Source organism: Nipponia nippon, unplaced genomic scaffold, assembly GCF_047370975.1.
Source record: "Nipponia nippon isolate SJK-2023a ecotype South Korea unplaced genomic scaffold, ASM4737097v1 scaffold_6, whole genome shotgun sequence".
Taxonomy (NCBI): domain Eukaryota; kingdom Metazoa; phylum Chordata; class Aves; order Pelecaniformes; family Threskiornithidae; genus Nipponia; species Nipponia nippon.
The window spans coordinates 54,920,169-54,938,731 of record NW_028262380.1 but is presented as its reverse complement, the minus strand read 5'-3'; the positions used below and the strand labels follow the sequence as shown (position 1 = coordinate 54,938,731).

Below are 18,563 nucleotides of genomic sequence, written 5' to 3'. Positions count from 1 at the left end.
AATGGCTTTTAATGTGCAATCTTTGAATAAAAGAGAAATGAAGGAAACTCTTTCTTTGGGCCTTCATAACACTGGAAGCTTAACAGATTTGTGCACGCAGCTCAGCACAGTAAAACTCTAGGTCAGAACTATCATTATCCTGAATGATTTTAGCATTCCATTACCTGATAGGCAAGGAAATTACTGCAGAGATTAAAATTTATGGTGACCATGTGTTTGAATTAATAATTTCAGTAAATTATATTTAAGTAAATCATAGACTTAGGTATTAGAGAATGTCTCACCACTGGATATTTTACCAAATTAACACTTCCAAGCATTCGATATAAAACTGCTGTGGTGGTGTTCGGTGTTGTGGTTTGGCTCTTTTCACCTTTCTACCTCTTTCTTGGGGATGTTTTAGTTGTTTTATCAGTATGGTTTTACATCTTTGGCCAATTTATACAAATGCATCTCACACTTGCGAAAGAATCAGAAGAAATATGAATGTGCATCAAGTATTGTTATGTGTTTCCACTAAATAAAAGGGAGGTTTCTTAACCTTTAAGTGTGAATACAGAGTAAATGGGAAGAAACAGGTGACTGGTTAACAGTTTGCAAGAAATCAAACATTGAAGCATCTTACTGCTTTCTGTGTTTGTAACGTGGAAACAGGAACAGAGGCTATTTCTATCTCGGCCAACATGGTCAACAGTGACTTACCTTTTGAAGGTATTAATCAGAGCTTGCTACTTGTGTGTATGGTAGCTGGGTAGAAGAACCTGTGAAGTGAGGGGACTGTGTGCTAATGACGACTTGTTTGTGTCAGCAGAAAGAGTGGCCCAGCTAGGTTAATGATTTGAAAATAAGTTTACCAAGAGATTAGACTTTAACAGAAGAAGATCCTTAAACACGCGTGTCTATAAGAAACTCAGTTTACATAGCAATTAAGACCCAAACTTCAGTCATTTGTTTCTGTGGGGTTATCTGTGCAGTCAGGTCTGAAGATTCTTTCTGGACCACAAAATAATTCTTTTCAGGTGCAGTTCAGTTGAAGAGTTCTGATCTCTTTCAGGGCAGGTTGTGTGGGAACCAACAGCGTGAACTGGATTACTGTGTAAAACAAGGAGAGGCGGGTTTAATTCCACTTAATTGATCTCATCTGTAGTAATGTGGATTCAGCAGAAACAAGAGCATAACAATATCTCAATTCTCAGAGTATTCTAACAAAATATTTTCTGTGGAGGCCAAGCTAGTTTACTGTACCAGCTAAGGTATGTTTAACTCATGACCTAGAAGCCAAAGAAGGCCTGTTTAAACATAGCTTGTGAGGACAGAAAGGAGTACAGAGAGGTAAAGTATCCTCCATGTGCCAGACGCATGTTTTTTTCAAGGCATTCCCCATTGCATGAAGGGTAGAGAATATAACAGCAGTCTTCAGAGTATAAGGAGAAAAAAACGGGCTGCCCAGCAGCACTTCCACGTGCCTGCAGCCATGGCCACTCCACAGGGCCACCACGTCCCGGGCAAGAGCTCAGCCAGCTGTAGGGGCACAGCAGAGCTGCCGGTCTGCATCAGTGAAGCTGGAGACAGGGTCAGGGGATTTGGGAGCTGGGGGTTTGGTCTAACAACATCAAGTGCTGCTGCTGCTGCTGCTGCTGCCCCTCCCCCTCCCCCATGAAGCAGGGCTGGGACACGCGCTAGTGAGCGCCCGCACAAACCTCTCCAGGCAACCCCTGAACACATAAACCGGGGGCTGACGTCTCCCCAAGTGCAGAAGCAGTTCCCAAGCCTGAGGGTGACACACGGGGTGCTCATCTCAGCCTGGTCCTCCAACAAGGTCTCGCTCATCCAGTCTCCTATCAATCACCTCGCCCGATGCCTCAGAGAAACAGCTCTGTGGGAACCAGGAGAGCCCGGGGCAGTGAACCCCCTCGCAAACCTGGTTACACACGAGTGAACAAATGTGTCCTCGGAAAGGCCCCCCTTCCTGACACATTCTCCCCTGACTACCCAGGTGAAAATGGCTGCTGTACCATGGAGAGTTAAGTTTCACTCCAAAAGGGCATGCATGTTTGCCTTTTTTTCCTTCCTTTTAATTTTTAATCCGTTCGCAAACACCTTGGCGTGAACTGCTGCCAGGTCAAACGCTACCCCTTGGCAACAAGGGGACCCCGAGGGGTGAATCTCCTCCCTCCGCACCTGCCAGAAGCAGCCAGGGGAGAAAAATCTCCCTGAGCTCTCTGTGCCTTTTAGGCAGGGAGGGCAGGGCACGGCCGAAGGCAGAGACACCAATAAAAGCCTTCCCGGAGGACGACTGCTCGCTCCCCGTGGAGCGGAACTGCTCCCCATTGGCCATCTACCCAGCTCCTCCGCTCAGCACTCACTGTGTTCCTCAGTGTCCGGCATCGGCACAGGGTGACCGCCGCTCCCCGCGCTCCGGCGACGCTCCCACGCCAGCACTCCCTCCACGCTCCCGGCCTCCCCTCCAGCTGTGGCCGGCAGCTGCCCAGGAGGCCTCCGAACCCACGGCTGGGCTGTTTCGTAACACGGGCCTTCGGCGAGACGGGCGGCAGCTTCCCTCCAGCCTGCTGCAGCGACGGCAACAGCTCTGCTAAGACCACATGGCCACTTCTGGAAAAGTAAGGACCACTCCTTTCCCATCTGCCTTTCCGAGGTGCCCGGCTCTTGGGGAAACATTCTGCAAATGGCTCAGCCTGCGCACCTCTACCGCGCGCCCTCTCTCCTCTGACCTTACTCCCGTAACCCACCCAAACCCCTTTGAATTACACGAGCTTCTGCTTTCGTACAACTGCATGCGTCGGTACCTGCGTTAGGTAGCGCATTCCTCTCCTGTCCTGCCGAGCAGCTCAGCAATGAAAATACTGAATCCTACCGCTCTGAAAAACACCCTCCTGCTCAAGCCTGCTCTGTGCTCCCGCTTTGGCAGGGAAACAGAGCTCTTCAGAGCTGTAGTCTCGCAGCCATTCATCTCTTGCATTCAACCTTTTCCTTGGCAAAACCCCTTTCGAGCTGCAAGCTGAATTACGCTGACGGCAAACCAGCTCCAGGGTGATCGGCTCGGGGTTTGGGAGTTGCCACATGCAAATCATCCCTTTGGCAAGGGAAAAAATTATCCAGTTGCCAGCCAGACGGGGGCCGTTCCTTAACCCCTCTTAGGTACCTTCAGCCCAGTATCTTACAAGACCGACAGCAAAGCTCTTAACAGGCATTTCCACCGGTACTAAAAGTGCTGTCCTTCTGGCCTTTAAGATACAGAATCGCACGTGTTGCTGTGAAATCTGCCCAGTACACCAGAGCCTCTTTCCTTCAGGGATCTTCTCCCTGTCAGCTTGGAACCGACTTGGTACTCACGTGGCAGACAGGAGAGGGGCCAGAGCCATCTTCACCTTCCCCTTAGCACAGACCACCCAAAGCCTGGGCAGGGCATCAGCCCTGAGTGCTGTTGGAAGGCTCCCCCTCCAGCAGGGCCTGCAGCCTCTCCGGTGCTGCAGCAGCTCGGCCTGGCTGCCCTGGGGTTGCCTCCAGAGCCCTCTCCCACAGACACAAGGCAGGTGGGTTTTTCCAGGTCCATGCTCCCGGGGAAAACACAAGCCTTACCCTCTACGGACCGGTCACTTCACCTTTGCATTTCACACCTCACACTACGCCAGTGTTTACTGAACATCACTTGGCTTCACGTACAGCTGAGCACTCCCGTGTTTCTGCTCTCCCACCACATCCCACCCACCCAGCAAGGCCCCCAGGCCGCAGCACAGGACAGCTGTGTGGCTCCAGCAGCGCGTGCTCCCGTCTGCAGAGACACGCGCTGTGCAGCTCTGTTCTAGGTGACTGTAAGATGATTGTCCCTGACCGTGCGCTGAAGGCAAACATTCCCATGCAGCGCAATCCCCTCTGTTGCTTCCAGGTTATCAGATGCAGAGCTGCTGTTGCCTGGGCCGTGGGCAAGCCACTCTCTGTTGAGGAGGTGGAGGTTGCACCTCCAAAGGCAGGTGAAGTCCGTATCAAGGTAAAAACACGTTTCAATATTTTTTTTTCTGCCTTGTGGGAACTGCTCTTCTTGTGGTTATACCTTGAATATACCTGTCAGGATCTGTGTCCACTAACAGGCCTTAACTGTCCAGAGAAGCCCTGTGAAAAATCCTTCCAAAAGCTGAGTTAAACAGAGGCCAGACCATTTCTAAAGCTCAGCTGCTCTTTCCTCTCCAAACAGATTGTGGCCACAGGCATCTGTCGCACAGATGACCACGTTTTGGAAGGTTGCTTTCCTAATGTGGATTTCCCAGTTATCCCAGGCCACGAAGGAGCTGGGATTGTGGAAAGCATTGGAGAAGGCGTGACCTCTGTGAAACCAGGTAAGACACACGCACACAAACACACGCCCGGGAGTCAGCTCTCAAAGTGGACGAGGCTGCCCAGAGCTCAGAAATTCCCCGCTGCTCCCACGTCAGTGCCTCAAAACCTGAGTGCACGCTTATTGCGCTGGACCGTCACATACACCTCTCCCTGCTCTGTTCCCCATGCACACGAGCAGGGCTCTGAGCGCTTCCTCCTGACGGAGAAAGCAGAGGGTTCGTGGTAGGATGCAGCCACTAGAAAGCTCAGCAGAGGCGCTCCAACAGGCAGCACCCTCAGGGCCTCTGAGCGAGAGGCACCTAACAGGGATCTGCTTTGTTGCAGGAGACAAAGTCATCCCCCTTTGCCTTCCACAGTGCGGGGAATGCAGCTTCTGCCTGAATCCCGAATCCTACTACTGCCAGAAGTCCCAGTGAGTTTGCTGCTTCTTCCCCTACACTGAAATGCGGTCAGTTCTCTGTCAACAAGTCTGACAACCCCATGGGTGCCTGACTTGATGAAAAACAAATGCATGCACCTCCCAACAGTGTCTCTGAACCACAAAACCTGATGCCTGACAAGACCAGCCGGTTCACTTGCAAAGGGAAGCAGATCCACCACTTCCTGTGGGTCAGCACCTTTGCAGAATACACCGTGGTCCCGGAGTACGCCGTTGCCAAGATAGATGCTGCTGCACCTCTGGACAAAGTCTGCTTGCTCGGCTGTGGGTTTCCGACAGGCTATGGGGCTGCCATCAACACCGCCAAGGTTGGTATTCAGGCCTGTCGAGCACAAGCACCCTCACCAACCCTGTGCAACAGAAACCTCCTCTTCACATTGGACACTCACACGGCCCCATGTCGTGCAGGTAAAACCAGGCTCCACCTGCGCCATCTTCGGCATTGGAGGAGTTGGCCTCTCTGTTGTCATGGGCTGCAAGGCGGCTGGAGCTGCCCGCATCATTGCCGTGGATATCAACAAGGACAAGTTTGCCAAGGCCAGGGAGCTGGGAGCCACCGACTGCATCAGTCCTCGGGACTTCAAGAAGCCCATCCAGGAGGTGCTCACTGAGATGACCGGCCACGGCGTGGACTACTCCTTTGAGGTCATCGGGCACGCGGATACCATGGTAGGTGGCATTTCAGCACGTGCCCTCCCTCTCATTTCATTCACAGGCTCCCGCCAGGGCAAAATTCACCCCGGCAGGCAGCTCCTTGCCGGCTGCCTACACTGCTGGGCACGTCTGTGCTCAGGAAGGCAGTCTGTTGGCTTTGGGAGAAAAGGATGTACAAGTCTCAGGACGGGCACTGAGCCCTCCAAGTTCGTGTGTTTTCAGATTGCCAGGGAAGGGCAGATGACTGCACAGAAAGAATGCTTTTCTGACAAACTCATCAGCACGTTCTCTAATTCACCTGCCTGTCCCATCAGACTGCTGCCCTGGCTTCCTGCAATATGAACACTGGCGTCTGCGTGATGGTTGGGGTACCAGTGTCTGGTTCAGTGATTTCTGTTGATCCTATGCTTCTGCTGTCTGGGCGTACATGGCAGGGGACTCTGCTCGGAGGTATGAAACTCAAGAAAACATTTTAGACATTTCCATCTTTTCCTTTCATGGTAGTTCCCAAATCACAGAATCACAGAATTGTTTGGGTTGGAAGGGACCCTCAAAGATCATCTAGTCAAACCCCTCTGCTGCGCCTAGGGACGTCTTGCACTAGAACAACTTGCTCAAAGCCTCGTCCAACCTAGCCTTGAACGCTTCCAGTGACAGCACATCTACAACTTCTCTGGGCAATCTGTTCCAGCATCTCACCACCCTCATCGTAAAAAATTTCCTCCCTCTGTCCAATCCAAACCTACCCTCTTTCTGTTTAAAAACACTGCCCCTTGGCCTGTCACTGCAAGTCTTTGTAAAATGTCTCTCTCCGCCTGTCTTATAAGCCCCCTTTAAGCATTGAAAGGCCACAATAAGGTCTCCCCAGAGCCTACTCTTCTCCAGGCTGAACCATCTCAACTCTCTCAGCCTTTCTTCATGGGGAGGTGTCAGCCTCAAAGAAGGGACCCTCTCACATTTTTAAGCCTCCTCCTATTAATTTTGATACATTCCAAGAAGCAGCTACCGCACTTTACGAGGGCACAGCCTCAAGTGTATTTTACAGGTCAGCACAGCCTGGTAGAGAGGACAAGCCCTGGTTGGCTCTGATATTCTGCTCAGAGGAAAGCTGCTACGCTGTTGGCACCAGCAAACTCTACAAACATTACCTTACCAAAACAGCATTTCTCCCATCATTCACTGGAGGTGCTCTCTCCCCTTTCTAGGTTGGAAGATGAGAGACTCTATCCCCAAATTAGTTTCCAGCTATTTGGAGAAGAAATTCAACTCAGACTTGCTGATCACGCACATACTGCCCATCGCTAAAGTGAACGAGGGATTTGAGTTGTTACGTGCAGGAAAAAGGTGAGAACCTGACTAGCAGGAGTGAGGTACAGCAACCGCCACCTCCACCCAAAATTCAAACAGCCCAAATGCTCAGGCAGGCAGAGCTGGCAACACTGCCTTCTCAAAAAGCATCCAAGCCTTTTGAGGAAGCAGGGCCCAGAGCCGCATGTGGGGAGGATCTGCCGTAACCCGCAGGGAAGAGCCCGCGCCCAGCACAGGGAACCCCCCTGCTCCTGGTTCAGCTCAGCAGAGATCCCGTGGCCCTGGCACTACACTGAAGCCAGCGCAGACCCTCAGACACCACATCTCAGGGCACTGTTTGAAAGCACAGGACAGGCGAAGGGGAATGAGGAGTAAGGGGCATCCTTGGTGATGACAGAATGAAAGCCAAGGGAAGGAAGAATGTCTCTTATAGCCGCAGCACAAGAGCTCTGGGGAGCGACAAGGTGCCTTAGCTCCTGAGGGGTTCTCTTCAGCAGGGCTTTGAAGGCTGCCCCGTTGCTGCACGTCTCATGCAGCCAAGTTAGGAAGAGGCTGGATGAGAAGGAAGGCGGCGAGTCCTCAGGGACACCTGTCTGCCCCACTGCCTGCTCCTGAACACCCGCAGCCACAGCACCTGTAACTCCTCCCTTCTCCACTTTTCAGTATTCGCAGCGTCCTGCTCTTTTGAAGGACACAGCCACGGCAGGCCAAGCGGAGGGACCAGCGCAGCAGACCACCTCCCTTCTCACCCAGCACCTCACTTTGTGGGGCCCAAGGAGATGAAAACGAGGAACTCACCGATGCCAGTGCCGCTGCCAGCGCTCCCATGCCTGGCCGAGACCCGCAAGGACGCCTCTCCCGAGAAAACACCTTTACCAGTAAAGAGTTTCGGTCAAACCTGTCCCGTGCAGTGCACTCAATCAGCAGAGGTCCCATGGGGCAGGAGCAGCTCTTCCTCATTCCCTGGGCTGCTCCACCACACCCCTTGTCCCACCAGCAAACAACTGCCTTTGCCCCCTCCACTGCTGCTGCTTCCCACCTTCAGTGTCCTTACACAATTATGCCCACGCGTCTCTGCCCCCATCTCAGCTGGGTGAATGCTGCATCCTCAGCTAAAGTACGGCAGGGAAACGACAGCCACTGCTGCTGCTGCTGCTGTTCTCTGGTCTCACTTGCAGGACCAAAATGTGTTTTGCTACATGAGGTTATCCTCTGGTAAAACCTGTCACTCCAGCCCCTTCCATTTAAACATGCAGTTTTCTTATCACGTTACTTTGTCCTATTCTCTCCTAATTTTCCCTTCTTCATAGTTGCCCTCTTTACATCCTCTGGCCTCCTGAGCTCAGTCTGGTGGCTTTTCTCCTGATCTAGTTTTGTTCTTGGTAACAACCTCAGAGAAATTTACAGATTGGAACCAGGAAGAGAAATTACAAGTGCATTTATGTCCTGCGATATGTAAATGTGAGTGCTAGAGGTACTGTACCCAGACTTTCAGAAAGTAAAAGCAAAATTCTTCCTTACATTGCAGGAGTGCAATTCTATAGGAGCTACCAGGATCACAACCAGTCTGGCAACTAAATTTGTTCTGTGCACAAAAGGAAATGCAAGGATATGATCCTTACAGGTCCCTTCCAACTTGAGATATTCTAGGATTCTATGATAGCATGGAACTCAAAATCAGCAATTGCTGTAAGATTCCTGTTCTCGATTTTAACACGTTTCCTCTCAGCCATTCTCCTTCACTAGTGTGAATAGCAGCAATTGTACATGTTTAATAGACATTGATCAATATTTTTCTTCTCTCTATCTCTTCAATGTATAATATGTCAGGGTGGATCTAACTCTCACATTCCTTACCTCATTTGCCTCCTCCCCCTTCCATTTTGTATGAGGTATACAATATTTTTGTCCTAATGGAAATTAAAGCAACAGGGCACCTTAAAGAATAGTGAATCGTCAATTTTGCTAACAAATGCAAAGCCATACCTGCTGCGATATGATCTACTTTGTTTTTCATAGTAGAAATTCAAAGATTGTCTTGGAAACTGGTGCCCAGTTAGACGGAAGACAAAAATTTAACGCTGAGGCATTAATAAAGGCATTAGTATCTGCCTTTGTCTTTTAATTAAAAATTATCGAAGGGTTTGAACTACTGCAGGCAGGGGAAAAGACAAGATTTGCACTTAGCCCTCATAGGTGCATTTCAGAGTCCATTCCACAAAGTGATTTCTGCCAAATATTCTTCCATTTTTCCACATCTTTGATACAGACAGGAAACAAACATAATACTCAAAGGGGGCCAGAACACTGACGACCAAGATGAAGACAAAGACCTTGGGGCCTGTGCCTATCTGTACAAACATCTGACCTAACGGATCACTCATTAAAACTTCCCCCTGATATGGGAACACATGTAGCAAGTCAGGATATGAAATATTGTTGAACGCAGATACACAATATCTGTCATTAAAAAGTTAATCATTAAATCCATGCCTACTGACATACAAGTTCGATTGTATTTTCCCTCTATTAATTGGATAAGAATAAAACCATCCTCCTTTCTTAAGGTACACACAAAGCTGCACAGTAACAGAATCTCCGCATCAACTCCCCCCCACATTCACATACATTTCAAATGTTTTGCAGAGATGCCTGCTACCCATGGCACTTCACAACTGCAAGCAGGACAGTCAGCAATTCTGAAATCTATGTTGTCTTCATATCGATGCTGGGTTTGCAAGTTTGATGGAGGAGAGCATCACCGAGATGTTTTAAGGAAAAATATTATGCATTTGAAAGGCCTTTTTACAACCATTTTGTAGGCTATACGCTCAACAGCAGAGACTGGACACGTCCTAAAAGGCATGAAATACCAGCACATGCAGCGCTGTTTACATTTATGTCCTAATGTGCGAGATGAAAACTTAAGCCACACATATGCAACGTTATCTAGGAAGCAGTGGAATGATTTCATTATCTGTCACAGTATTTGTAAAATTTGTTGCTCTAGACTTCAAACACTAGCAACCATATGGGACATCAGCCATACAGCATTTGTCCTCTGGAATTGCACTCCAACTCTTGCACAATGTAGAAAATTGAATGGTAATCAAAACCAACTAAAATAAGGCTCAAAAGCCGTGTAAAGTGGGTCTGTCTGAACAGCTTAAAGAATATTTTTGTTTCCAGCTAAGCACTTAAACATCACTCCACTTTCAAAGTGGAGTGAAGATTGCAACGCACGTGAAAGCAACTAATCCTGGAGAAGAACCACATCTTTGCTCCACCAAATCTGGTGAGTGAACTGACAGGATAACAAGCACGAAGGACATGTGAATCACCTGTAGAGCTGGGTGTCCTAACTATGAGTGTACAGAGTAATGCCTTCCTGATTCATGAATGCTGCATTTTCTTCTGATCAGGACTAATCTTTTTTGCATCCTAACATTAACAGGTGTCTTTTGAATTTAAAAAAAATGTTAATATTAGTATATTTTGTTCAATAGCTAAAGAGTTGAGTTCCGCTCACTACAGCGTTCTAAACGGTTCATGATCCAAGAAGGGCTCATATGTCATTATTGGTAGTCTTCTAGGAAATTATCCCATTCCTTAGGTATACAAAAACGTCCCGTCAGCCACACGGAAAGAGGATTCCTTTCTAGTGGACAGGCCTTTTCTAGTCTATCATTTTCTTCTAGACTAGAGCTGGTGGGATCATGAAGGTCCTCAAGGCTGAATTAGGCATGTGGAAACCTACTTTCATTACACACAACACGAATTCTTGCACAGCAGGCCCAGGAATGGGAAAGGGACTGGCAGAAAGATGAACTGGTTTTCAGTGCCAGGCTAAGCAGTTAAGGGTGAAGAAAAAGGGAAGCATGGAGCAGAGACACAGGGAGAGAACACAGGTCTAAAGAGAGCAAGGATAGAAGACCTCAGCAAAGATTTTTATTTTAAGTTTAAAAGAGCTCTCATTGCTTTTACTAAGAACACACGAAATTTCAAAGCTATAATCAATGTATGGCATTTCTGACATGCGGGGGTTAAGTTCACAGGTGTGACTAGGGAAAAACTGATTCTCTTTACTGGCTTTTAACCATACCATCTCCATTTTCAACTTCTTTGTCCATCATTCTGTTCCTTTTATCAGTCTCTTCTTGGCAGCAGCTTAAAGTTGAGTATATGATAAGTCTAGTGATTCTAGCTGGTTGCCAAATGACACGTAACAACCATGTGCATCCAGTATTTTAATGTGTGGCATTTCTTTCCAGAGTAGCAATGGGAAGGACACATTGCTCTTTGGAGTGGCTTCCATTATTTAGTTTATCTGTTTCAGCTACAATTCTATTTTAATCAATTCTACTGCTCAGTTACTTTGAAATAACAAAAAGGCCATCTCTTCTAGAATATAAATGCAGGCTCAGCAGTCTAAAACTACCATCAATAAAACGCCAGTAGGTTTACACAAGATATATTTTAACCCAGAAAAATATTTACTACTCTGTCCTAGCAAACAGTTTATATGGGCAATGAGCTGATATATGAGATTGCAAAAATCAAAAGGAAACAAATGGGTTTGCTCCATACCATATACATGAAGCATCGGAGTATCAAACATAGTTCTCCACTGATGCTTACATACTGTTAGAGGTGAATGTAGAGAGCAGCCAGCTCTCAACAGACCACCAGTTATAATATTTTTGTTTTCTGTTTATTTGTGACTCTGTACTGTCTTCTTATACTTGAGAGATGACAATCACACACCATTTCTCATCAAATGTCCCCTTTCCAGGTATTTCATATTGTAAAAGTAACATGAGCACAAATGTCAATCAATCTTTGCTTCTAGAACCATGTAAACTAGCACTATGTAAATGTAGTATATTATCTGAATAATCCTTTGGCATTTATTTTAAGTCGAACACTCTGAGCTCTGAGAGAGCTCATAACATACATACAAATGTTATGATAGCCACACCAAATACTCCAGCAGGGGATATCAATGTTTTAAATGCAACCTAGTTCCCATAAAAATCCAATACATCATAAGATTGCTGTCATTTACACCACCACTTTAGAGAAACTGATGGTGATGTGCACTTCTAGCAATATCATTCATATCAACAAAATGGTAAGCAAATACATCTCTTACGACGCTGATCAAACGTGTGTTTTTTTTAACATCCTACAAGATTTTTAAAAACCACAATCCGCTGTGCATAAAACAACAAAACAAGACGATTAAAGTAATGAACTCATCTGAAAACAGAGCTCAGACGGTTCTTGAGAGACCATGTAGATTAGCTTTTTTCCCCGTGCAGGATCAACTCTCTGTATCATTCCTAAGAGATAACTTCAACTTAACTTAAAGGCCTCCAATGATGGTCTATTCCATTACCATTTCAAACTGTATCATACTGTCAAAGTTAATCTCCTCAGAGAGACTAAATCTCCTGCTCAACCTTATAGCTACTTTTTATGTTCCTGAAGTCTCTTACCACGTCCAGCCTTACCCTTCCCACCGGGAAGCCTTACTTCTCCTCGTGTCAACTGTATTCCTGTTTCCATAGCCGCTATGATGTTTGCCCTTCCTCTGCCCCCAAATAGCAGGGTACTGCTAACTCACGTTCACTTTGTCATCCACTATTCTTTGCAGACTTTTTTTGTCTGCAGCACTGCTTTTGACTTGTCACTTGCCATCCTATGCTGATCACTACACCCAATTGCGTCCCAGTTCTTTAAAAGAATTCCCCAAAACTGTCAGGATCATTTTCTAATCCTCTCATTCAGTGTGCTTGTAACCCTCCTGCTATCTGTGCATTTAATTAGTGTACGCTACTCCACCATGAAAATCACACAGTAGAGCTGACTCTACTATGGATTGCGCCCAACAGCTTCAGGGAGAGGAAAACATGAAATACATTTCATAGTAGGATGTTGATCTATTTTTTTTGTTTTAGCCAACTGTGGACTGAATTTCTCAAATTTGCCTAGTAAAATACAAAAGGAGAAATACTTTTTCCACTATTCTATTTACACCCTAAACTGAAAGATTGTTCCATGTTATGTCCCCTTGTGGAATATACTTGAATTTATTTTTTTTAATAGTTCCACTAAAACACTGTCTGGAAATACAAGATCAATGACATTTTCTAGCATATACTTACACTCTGCTGCAATCCCAAAGTCTCTCAGCAAAAAACCCAGACGTTGCTGAAGCAGCATCAGCTTCAGCAGCCAGAGAAAACTTGGCCATTGTATCTCACTCAGTACTTTTTTAACCCAGTGAGCCTCTCTCCAATGTCTAATTTCCAGTTCACTGGATTAGTGATAAACGGCAAAAGACTCAAGACAGATTGGACAGTGGAGCAGTCAAACCGTATTTCTCCAGAAAGACTTCTGTCATGGGTCCCAAGGGGACTGTCTGGAGCCTGCAGTTACGGGTGAGACTGGGGGAAAAAAAAAAACCTCATTGCAGACAACACCCATCACATTGGGTGCCTGTTCTACAGGAACACTGCAAATTGTCAAATCTCTCCTCAGGGCATCTGTTGTGCAGCCACAACTTAATGACTAGAGTACTGCAGATTGTTCAACAATATTTTGGTGTTCTGGAGATTATCTAGCAATCTTGTTACTGAATTTCCAATCCCTTTAGCACAGTCAAGGATTTTAAAACTACGGCTCCCTATGCATAACATTCTTCTTGAAAATGAAGGGTGATATGAGGGAGCAAAAGTAATACCTCTGCCCACCGAAAAAGGAAACAGATTCCTTCCATGAAACAAGTCAGGGCATCTGAATTTCTCTGTGCGCATGTAGAGATGAAATGATGATTTCCTCCTAGAAGCTTGGGAGTCTTAGATCAAATAATCAACTTGCTAATTCTTGTCATGCTTTATAAACCAATAGCCTATTAAAGAAAAGAAAAAAAGAAAGCCTTTTTGGACTGGCAAATTATTTACTGTAACGATGTTGACTCTGAGCAGCCAGTAGGGACTTTGGTGAAGTTGCAGTATGGATGTATTTTTTAGACATATACCTGTATAGTACATATATATTGTGTATATCTATATGTAAGTTTGTGGAAAGCACGTCTTGATTTTGCACCATCATACATTGTGATGGAAACATTGGCTGGAACAGTTCAGTTACTTCATTGTCAGATGTGGAAACATGCCTGGCTATGAGAGTACTGTGCACGGAGCCAGAACGCAAGTTGTTTATACCCACGTGCATGTGTAGAAAACACCCTTCCTCAGTAAAATCACATGTCAGAAGCAGTATCTGGTTGAGAAAACTTAATGGAGTTTATCCTCCAATCCTTTTGGTGTTGACACCCCTCCCATGCCTCACAGTTAGCACCGCTGCCTGACCCTATCTTTTCTTTCTTAATACAAACTCCTAGCACCTCTAACCCCCACTCCTCCTGCTCTGCTTTTAGAGCTAGGGACTGATCACAACATCAGAGTCAAGACGCCCTCAAAACTCTGCCTGGAGCGCCTCTGTTTGTGAAAGCTCCTACTTCTCATAAATTCATTTCAGTCCCCTCCAGGAGAAGAAAAGCCTGCTTGGGGCATCCAAGTCTTAAGCAAGACGTCAGTAATTACATGTGTACACAGTATCTCTGTTTCACAGAAATTATTTATAGAACAGTACCACAGAAACAGCCACCTCATCTATTTTACAATTTTTCATTTTTGCAAATGCTGTTGTACTTTTAAGATATTTCCACCATCAAGTCCCACAGAATATCAGAGCACAACTGTGCAAAATCTTCCCCACAGAACAGGATTGCCACTGTGAGCATGTCATTCTGCTAAACAGACCCTTCTTTCAGTGCTGAACACTGGACCCATAATAGTATAATGCCTTTTAACCTCTTTTGAGCAACTTTTATCCCAGTCCATAGCCCTTTGAACTTCTGGAAACCCCTCAGCAGAATCAGCAATTACCCAGCACGTCATGAACGCACAAATGAGTTACCAAAGGTTAACAAATTCCGTCTTGTCTGCCAATTCACAGTAATGTCCGCACATAGAAGTCACTTAGTCATTACCTATAATTCTCTTCTTTTTAAGCAAAAAACAATAAAACTGCAGGTAATGAGATAACACCAAAAATAAAACGTTAAATATTTCAATTGCGTTCTAGCACCTCCCTACCGTGAAAAGACTACAAGAAGTTTCTGTCAATAAACAATACGTTTCCCTAATACTGCATGTGCGTCTGCACAGCCTTAATTTCATACTAGTGACAAGTCTCAAAAAAAGTAATCAATTAGCCTAGTAACTCTGTAATAAATACAAACACATAAACAGATTTGTGCACGATTGGGATTTTGAAAAAAATCTAAACCTAGATGAAACAAAATTTGATTGCTATAAAATAACTCTGCTTTAAGTCAGTTGTGACTTGCACTTTACCAATTATTCTGAACTGTAAAAATTGGGTAAGCGCTTGGGAGTAGTGACGAGTCCGGTCATTCTAGCAGTGCCACCTGGTGGTTACCTTTCCCTGCTTTCTCTGCATACCGCCCATCATCTTCTGAAACGTGCTGGGAGAGCTGGGTTTCTGCACAGCTCCAGCACCTGCCTGCAGCAGACACCCGCGGCGGCGGTCTGCCCTGTGCACAGCGGGGTGTGCGGGCACACGCGTGTGCAGCTGCCCGCCCCACAGAACGGTTCTGCCCCCTGCATTGCTAAGCCTTACTGCTAACTTCCCAACAACTTGGAGATTCTCCCGCCTCTTTGATAACGATCACTAACTGGCGGGACTTCAAATTTCAGCAGATAATTAGCGAGCTCCTCAAATTCGTTTCACAGCTGTCCAAATAATTATGTTTGAAAGACTAGCAAAGACATTTATACATACCAGAACAAAATGCTGTCAAGTGCAAGGAGGTGCCAACATAACTCTTCCCCCACTTTTATCTTTAAAATTTCCCTTGCATTTAATATTAAAATATTAGAATTAGCACATAAAAGATCAGCTTTTTGTGTTTTGATTTTCAATGAAAGCAAATACCTGAGAATACTTAATCCAAAACTCCCCAAATGACTTATTTCCATATCTAAAATATTAAAAATCTTTTAGTATCCCAGCTTCATGTGTCTCTGCTGCAAAACTGCCATGGTCACTTTCATATTTATTTTGAATACGTCTAATTAACATGGGCTTTTGTTTTGAAAAGTTATTTTACTTTAGTATACTTCACTATTAAACTAGGATTAATTAGTGAATACTAGGATTAGTGAAATTATTCCTAAAGTTTTTCCTTTGAAACCAACCATTTCTTGAAATGCTGGATAATATTTTAAATCTATATTTGTATTTACAAAATCAGAATATTTTAATTAACTAAGAATTATCCAAAGAAACATCAACCAGCTTTCAACATTTTAAATGAAAACAATTTTGATTTTTCTAATGTTTCCATTTTTCAACCAGCTATATTTGTACCTTACAAAAATAAATTGATGCTGATTTGAAGAATGGTAAGAATTTCTAATTTCTTTGAATGCCATGCAAGTATTACCCTCCAGGATTTCATAGGAAAATGTAGGAAAGCTTAAATCAGAATTCAAAAGGATGGTTTTGAGATGCCCCACAAAAAGACTGCTATACTCAAGCAGCCACAGCTGAAACCTATGCAAGGTTATCCCAGGTTTAATGGGGCTGTTCTAATGAAATATATCTATCAAAACTACTTAAATTACACTTGTTTCATTTGGGAAATTTTATTAATAGGAGAAAAATTACCTCTGGGTCAATCTAGCACCGTTTTTGCTTGAGGAAAATAAACCAGGGACCGTTGCGTGAAAGCATTTCAGTTTCTCCTATGGGTCGGCATGTCAGTCCTCTCCAGCGTCCCTACGCCTCACCGATCTGTTCACCAGCGTGTGAGGCTGCAGCCAGCAGTTACAGCACCAGACCATCACCTCCTGGTTCCAACACTGGCATATGGCTGGCTTCTGCCCTTGGCGCTCGGACCGCCCCAGGACGAACACACTGGCAGATCACTTGCATCTTCTTTCAGCACATACTGGGTGGCAAGCTTGCGAGTGTGTCCTGGTTTCAGCTGGGATAGAGTTAGTTTTCTTCTTAGTAGCTGGTAGAGCGCTGTGTTTTGGATTTAGGATGAGAATAATGTTGATAACGCACTGATGATTTGGTTTTTGCTGAGCAGAGTTTACACTAGTCAAGGACTTTTCAGCTTCCTGTGCTCTGCCAGGTGCATAGGAAGCTGGGAGGGAGCATAGCTAGGACAGCTGACCCAGACTGGCCAAAGGGCTATTCCATACCATATGACGTCATGCTCAGTATATAAGCTGGGGGAAGAAGAAGGAAGGGGGGGACATTGGGCGTGATGGTGTTTGTCTTCCCAAGTAACCGTTACGCATCATGGAGCCCTGCTTTCCTGAGGATGGCTGCACACCTGCCTGCCGACGGGTAGTAGTGAATGAATTCCTTGCTTTGCTTTGCTTGTGCGCACAGCTTTTGCTTTACCCATTAAACTGTCTTTATCTCAGCCCGTGAGTTTTCTCACTTTTACTCTTCCAATTCTCTCCCCCATCCCACCGGGGGGGAGTGAGTGAGCGGCTGTGTGGTGCTTAGTTGCTGGCTGGGGTTAAACCACGACAGAGTGACTTCTTGCCCTGCATCTTCTTGTACTTCAAAGTCAAACTAAAGTACAGAAAACCCTCACAAAAAACTAATGCATCCAGGATGGGCACAATAATACAATTAAAAAAAAAAAAAAAAAAAAAAAAGGTAATGCAGATCCAGAGTTGTTTTGGGCTTTTCCCCCACTTGCCACATGGAACAGAGAACATCCTCCAAGCGAAAACATGATTGCCAGGCCTGTCTCCCATGTGCTCACAGTGCTTCCAAGGCCTCCTCTTTTCTCACTCCAAACTGATGTTTCTGATTAGCACGTAACATCTGCTAGAACAACACACCAAAACCAACCTAATGCAAAAACCACAGGAGCACTAGGAGCCCTCACCTACAGAACTTTCCTATATAAACCTGAAACACACATGACAAAGCATAAAGAGCCCAGAGCACAGTGTGGCAACTTGATTTACTTGCGTGGTACTGAGAATGGAAAGTTGCAAAACCACTTACCATGTCCGGGGGCTTCCCATAGTACACAGAACTGCAAGGGAAGGAAAAATGAAAAAAACCACCACTATAATCTCTAAAATTGGACAATGAGCATTAAGGAGTTATGATTTTTGTATTTGTGCTTTTGTCTGCCCAAGTCAGTACCTGCAGTTTCCAGAATGTCAGATACTAACAAAAGCTGAGCACCTGCAAAGTTTAGCTAAACATAAAATGTTTTCAGTCTTTTTGTAAGCACTCACAAACCGGGGGTGACCAAGAGCATGAAATTCACCGGAGAGGCTGGCAGAGCAGAATTTAACCGAGGAAATGGAGAAGACCTGCTTTGACTTCAACAACAGGTTTTCGTGGTAGCCAGCAAACACAAACTGAAGTAACCAGTGGAACGCCTCAAGGCGGCCGTGGGACAGGCGGCCGGATCACACGTCCTTCTCGACACCTTTCACCACATGTGAAAACAAATCACCTTCCAGCTAGCTGTCAGCTTTCCTGAGCCTACGGATTTAATTTGTCATTTTGGTGATGTTATTGAATGTTATTTTTATGCTATTTATTAAACGCTACAGCTGTTGAAGCTGCGTCACTACGGTTTATGGCTCCCCGGGGAAGGACCGTTCCCCTTGAGAGCCGCAAGATGGCGGCCGCCCCGCCCGCGCCAGGGGGCGGCAGCGCGCATGCG

General features: G+C 45.6%; 1 protein-coding gene and 1 long non-coding RNA gene across 2 annotated transcripts; one reads left to right on the top strand and one right to left on the bottom strand.

Annotated features, from left to right (window-relative positions):
* Window positions 1-44: 44 nt before the first annotated feature.
* LOC148051479 (uncharacterized) lies at window positions 45-18,495 on the bottom strand. Its single transcript, XR_015699483.1, has 4 exons — window positions 18,032-18,495; window positions 17,888-17,918; window positions 16,520-16,879; window positions 45-1,092 (listed from the first exon to the last, which is right to left on the bottom strand). It is a non-coding gene; the product is annotated as an uncharacterized LOC148051479 (long non-coding RNA).
* On the top strand, window positions 2,259-7,658 carry LOC104021191 (alcohol dehydrogenase 1). The gene is made up of 9 exons (XM_009474691.2): window positions 2,259-2,621; window positions 3,908-4,009; window positions 4,214-4,355; window positions 4,681-4,768; window positions 4,884-5,103; window positions 5,204-5,464; window positions 5,764-5,899; window positions 6,655-6,793; window positions 7,421-7,658. Exons 1-9 carry the CDS (start codon window positions 2,604-2,606, stop codon window positions 7,443-7,445), a joined length of 1,131 nt encoding a protein of 376 aa, XP_009472966.1. The 5' UTR covers window positions 2,259-2,603; the 3' UTR covers window positions 7,446-7,658.
* Window positions 18,496-18,563: the final 68 nt, after the last annotated feature.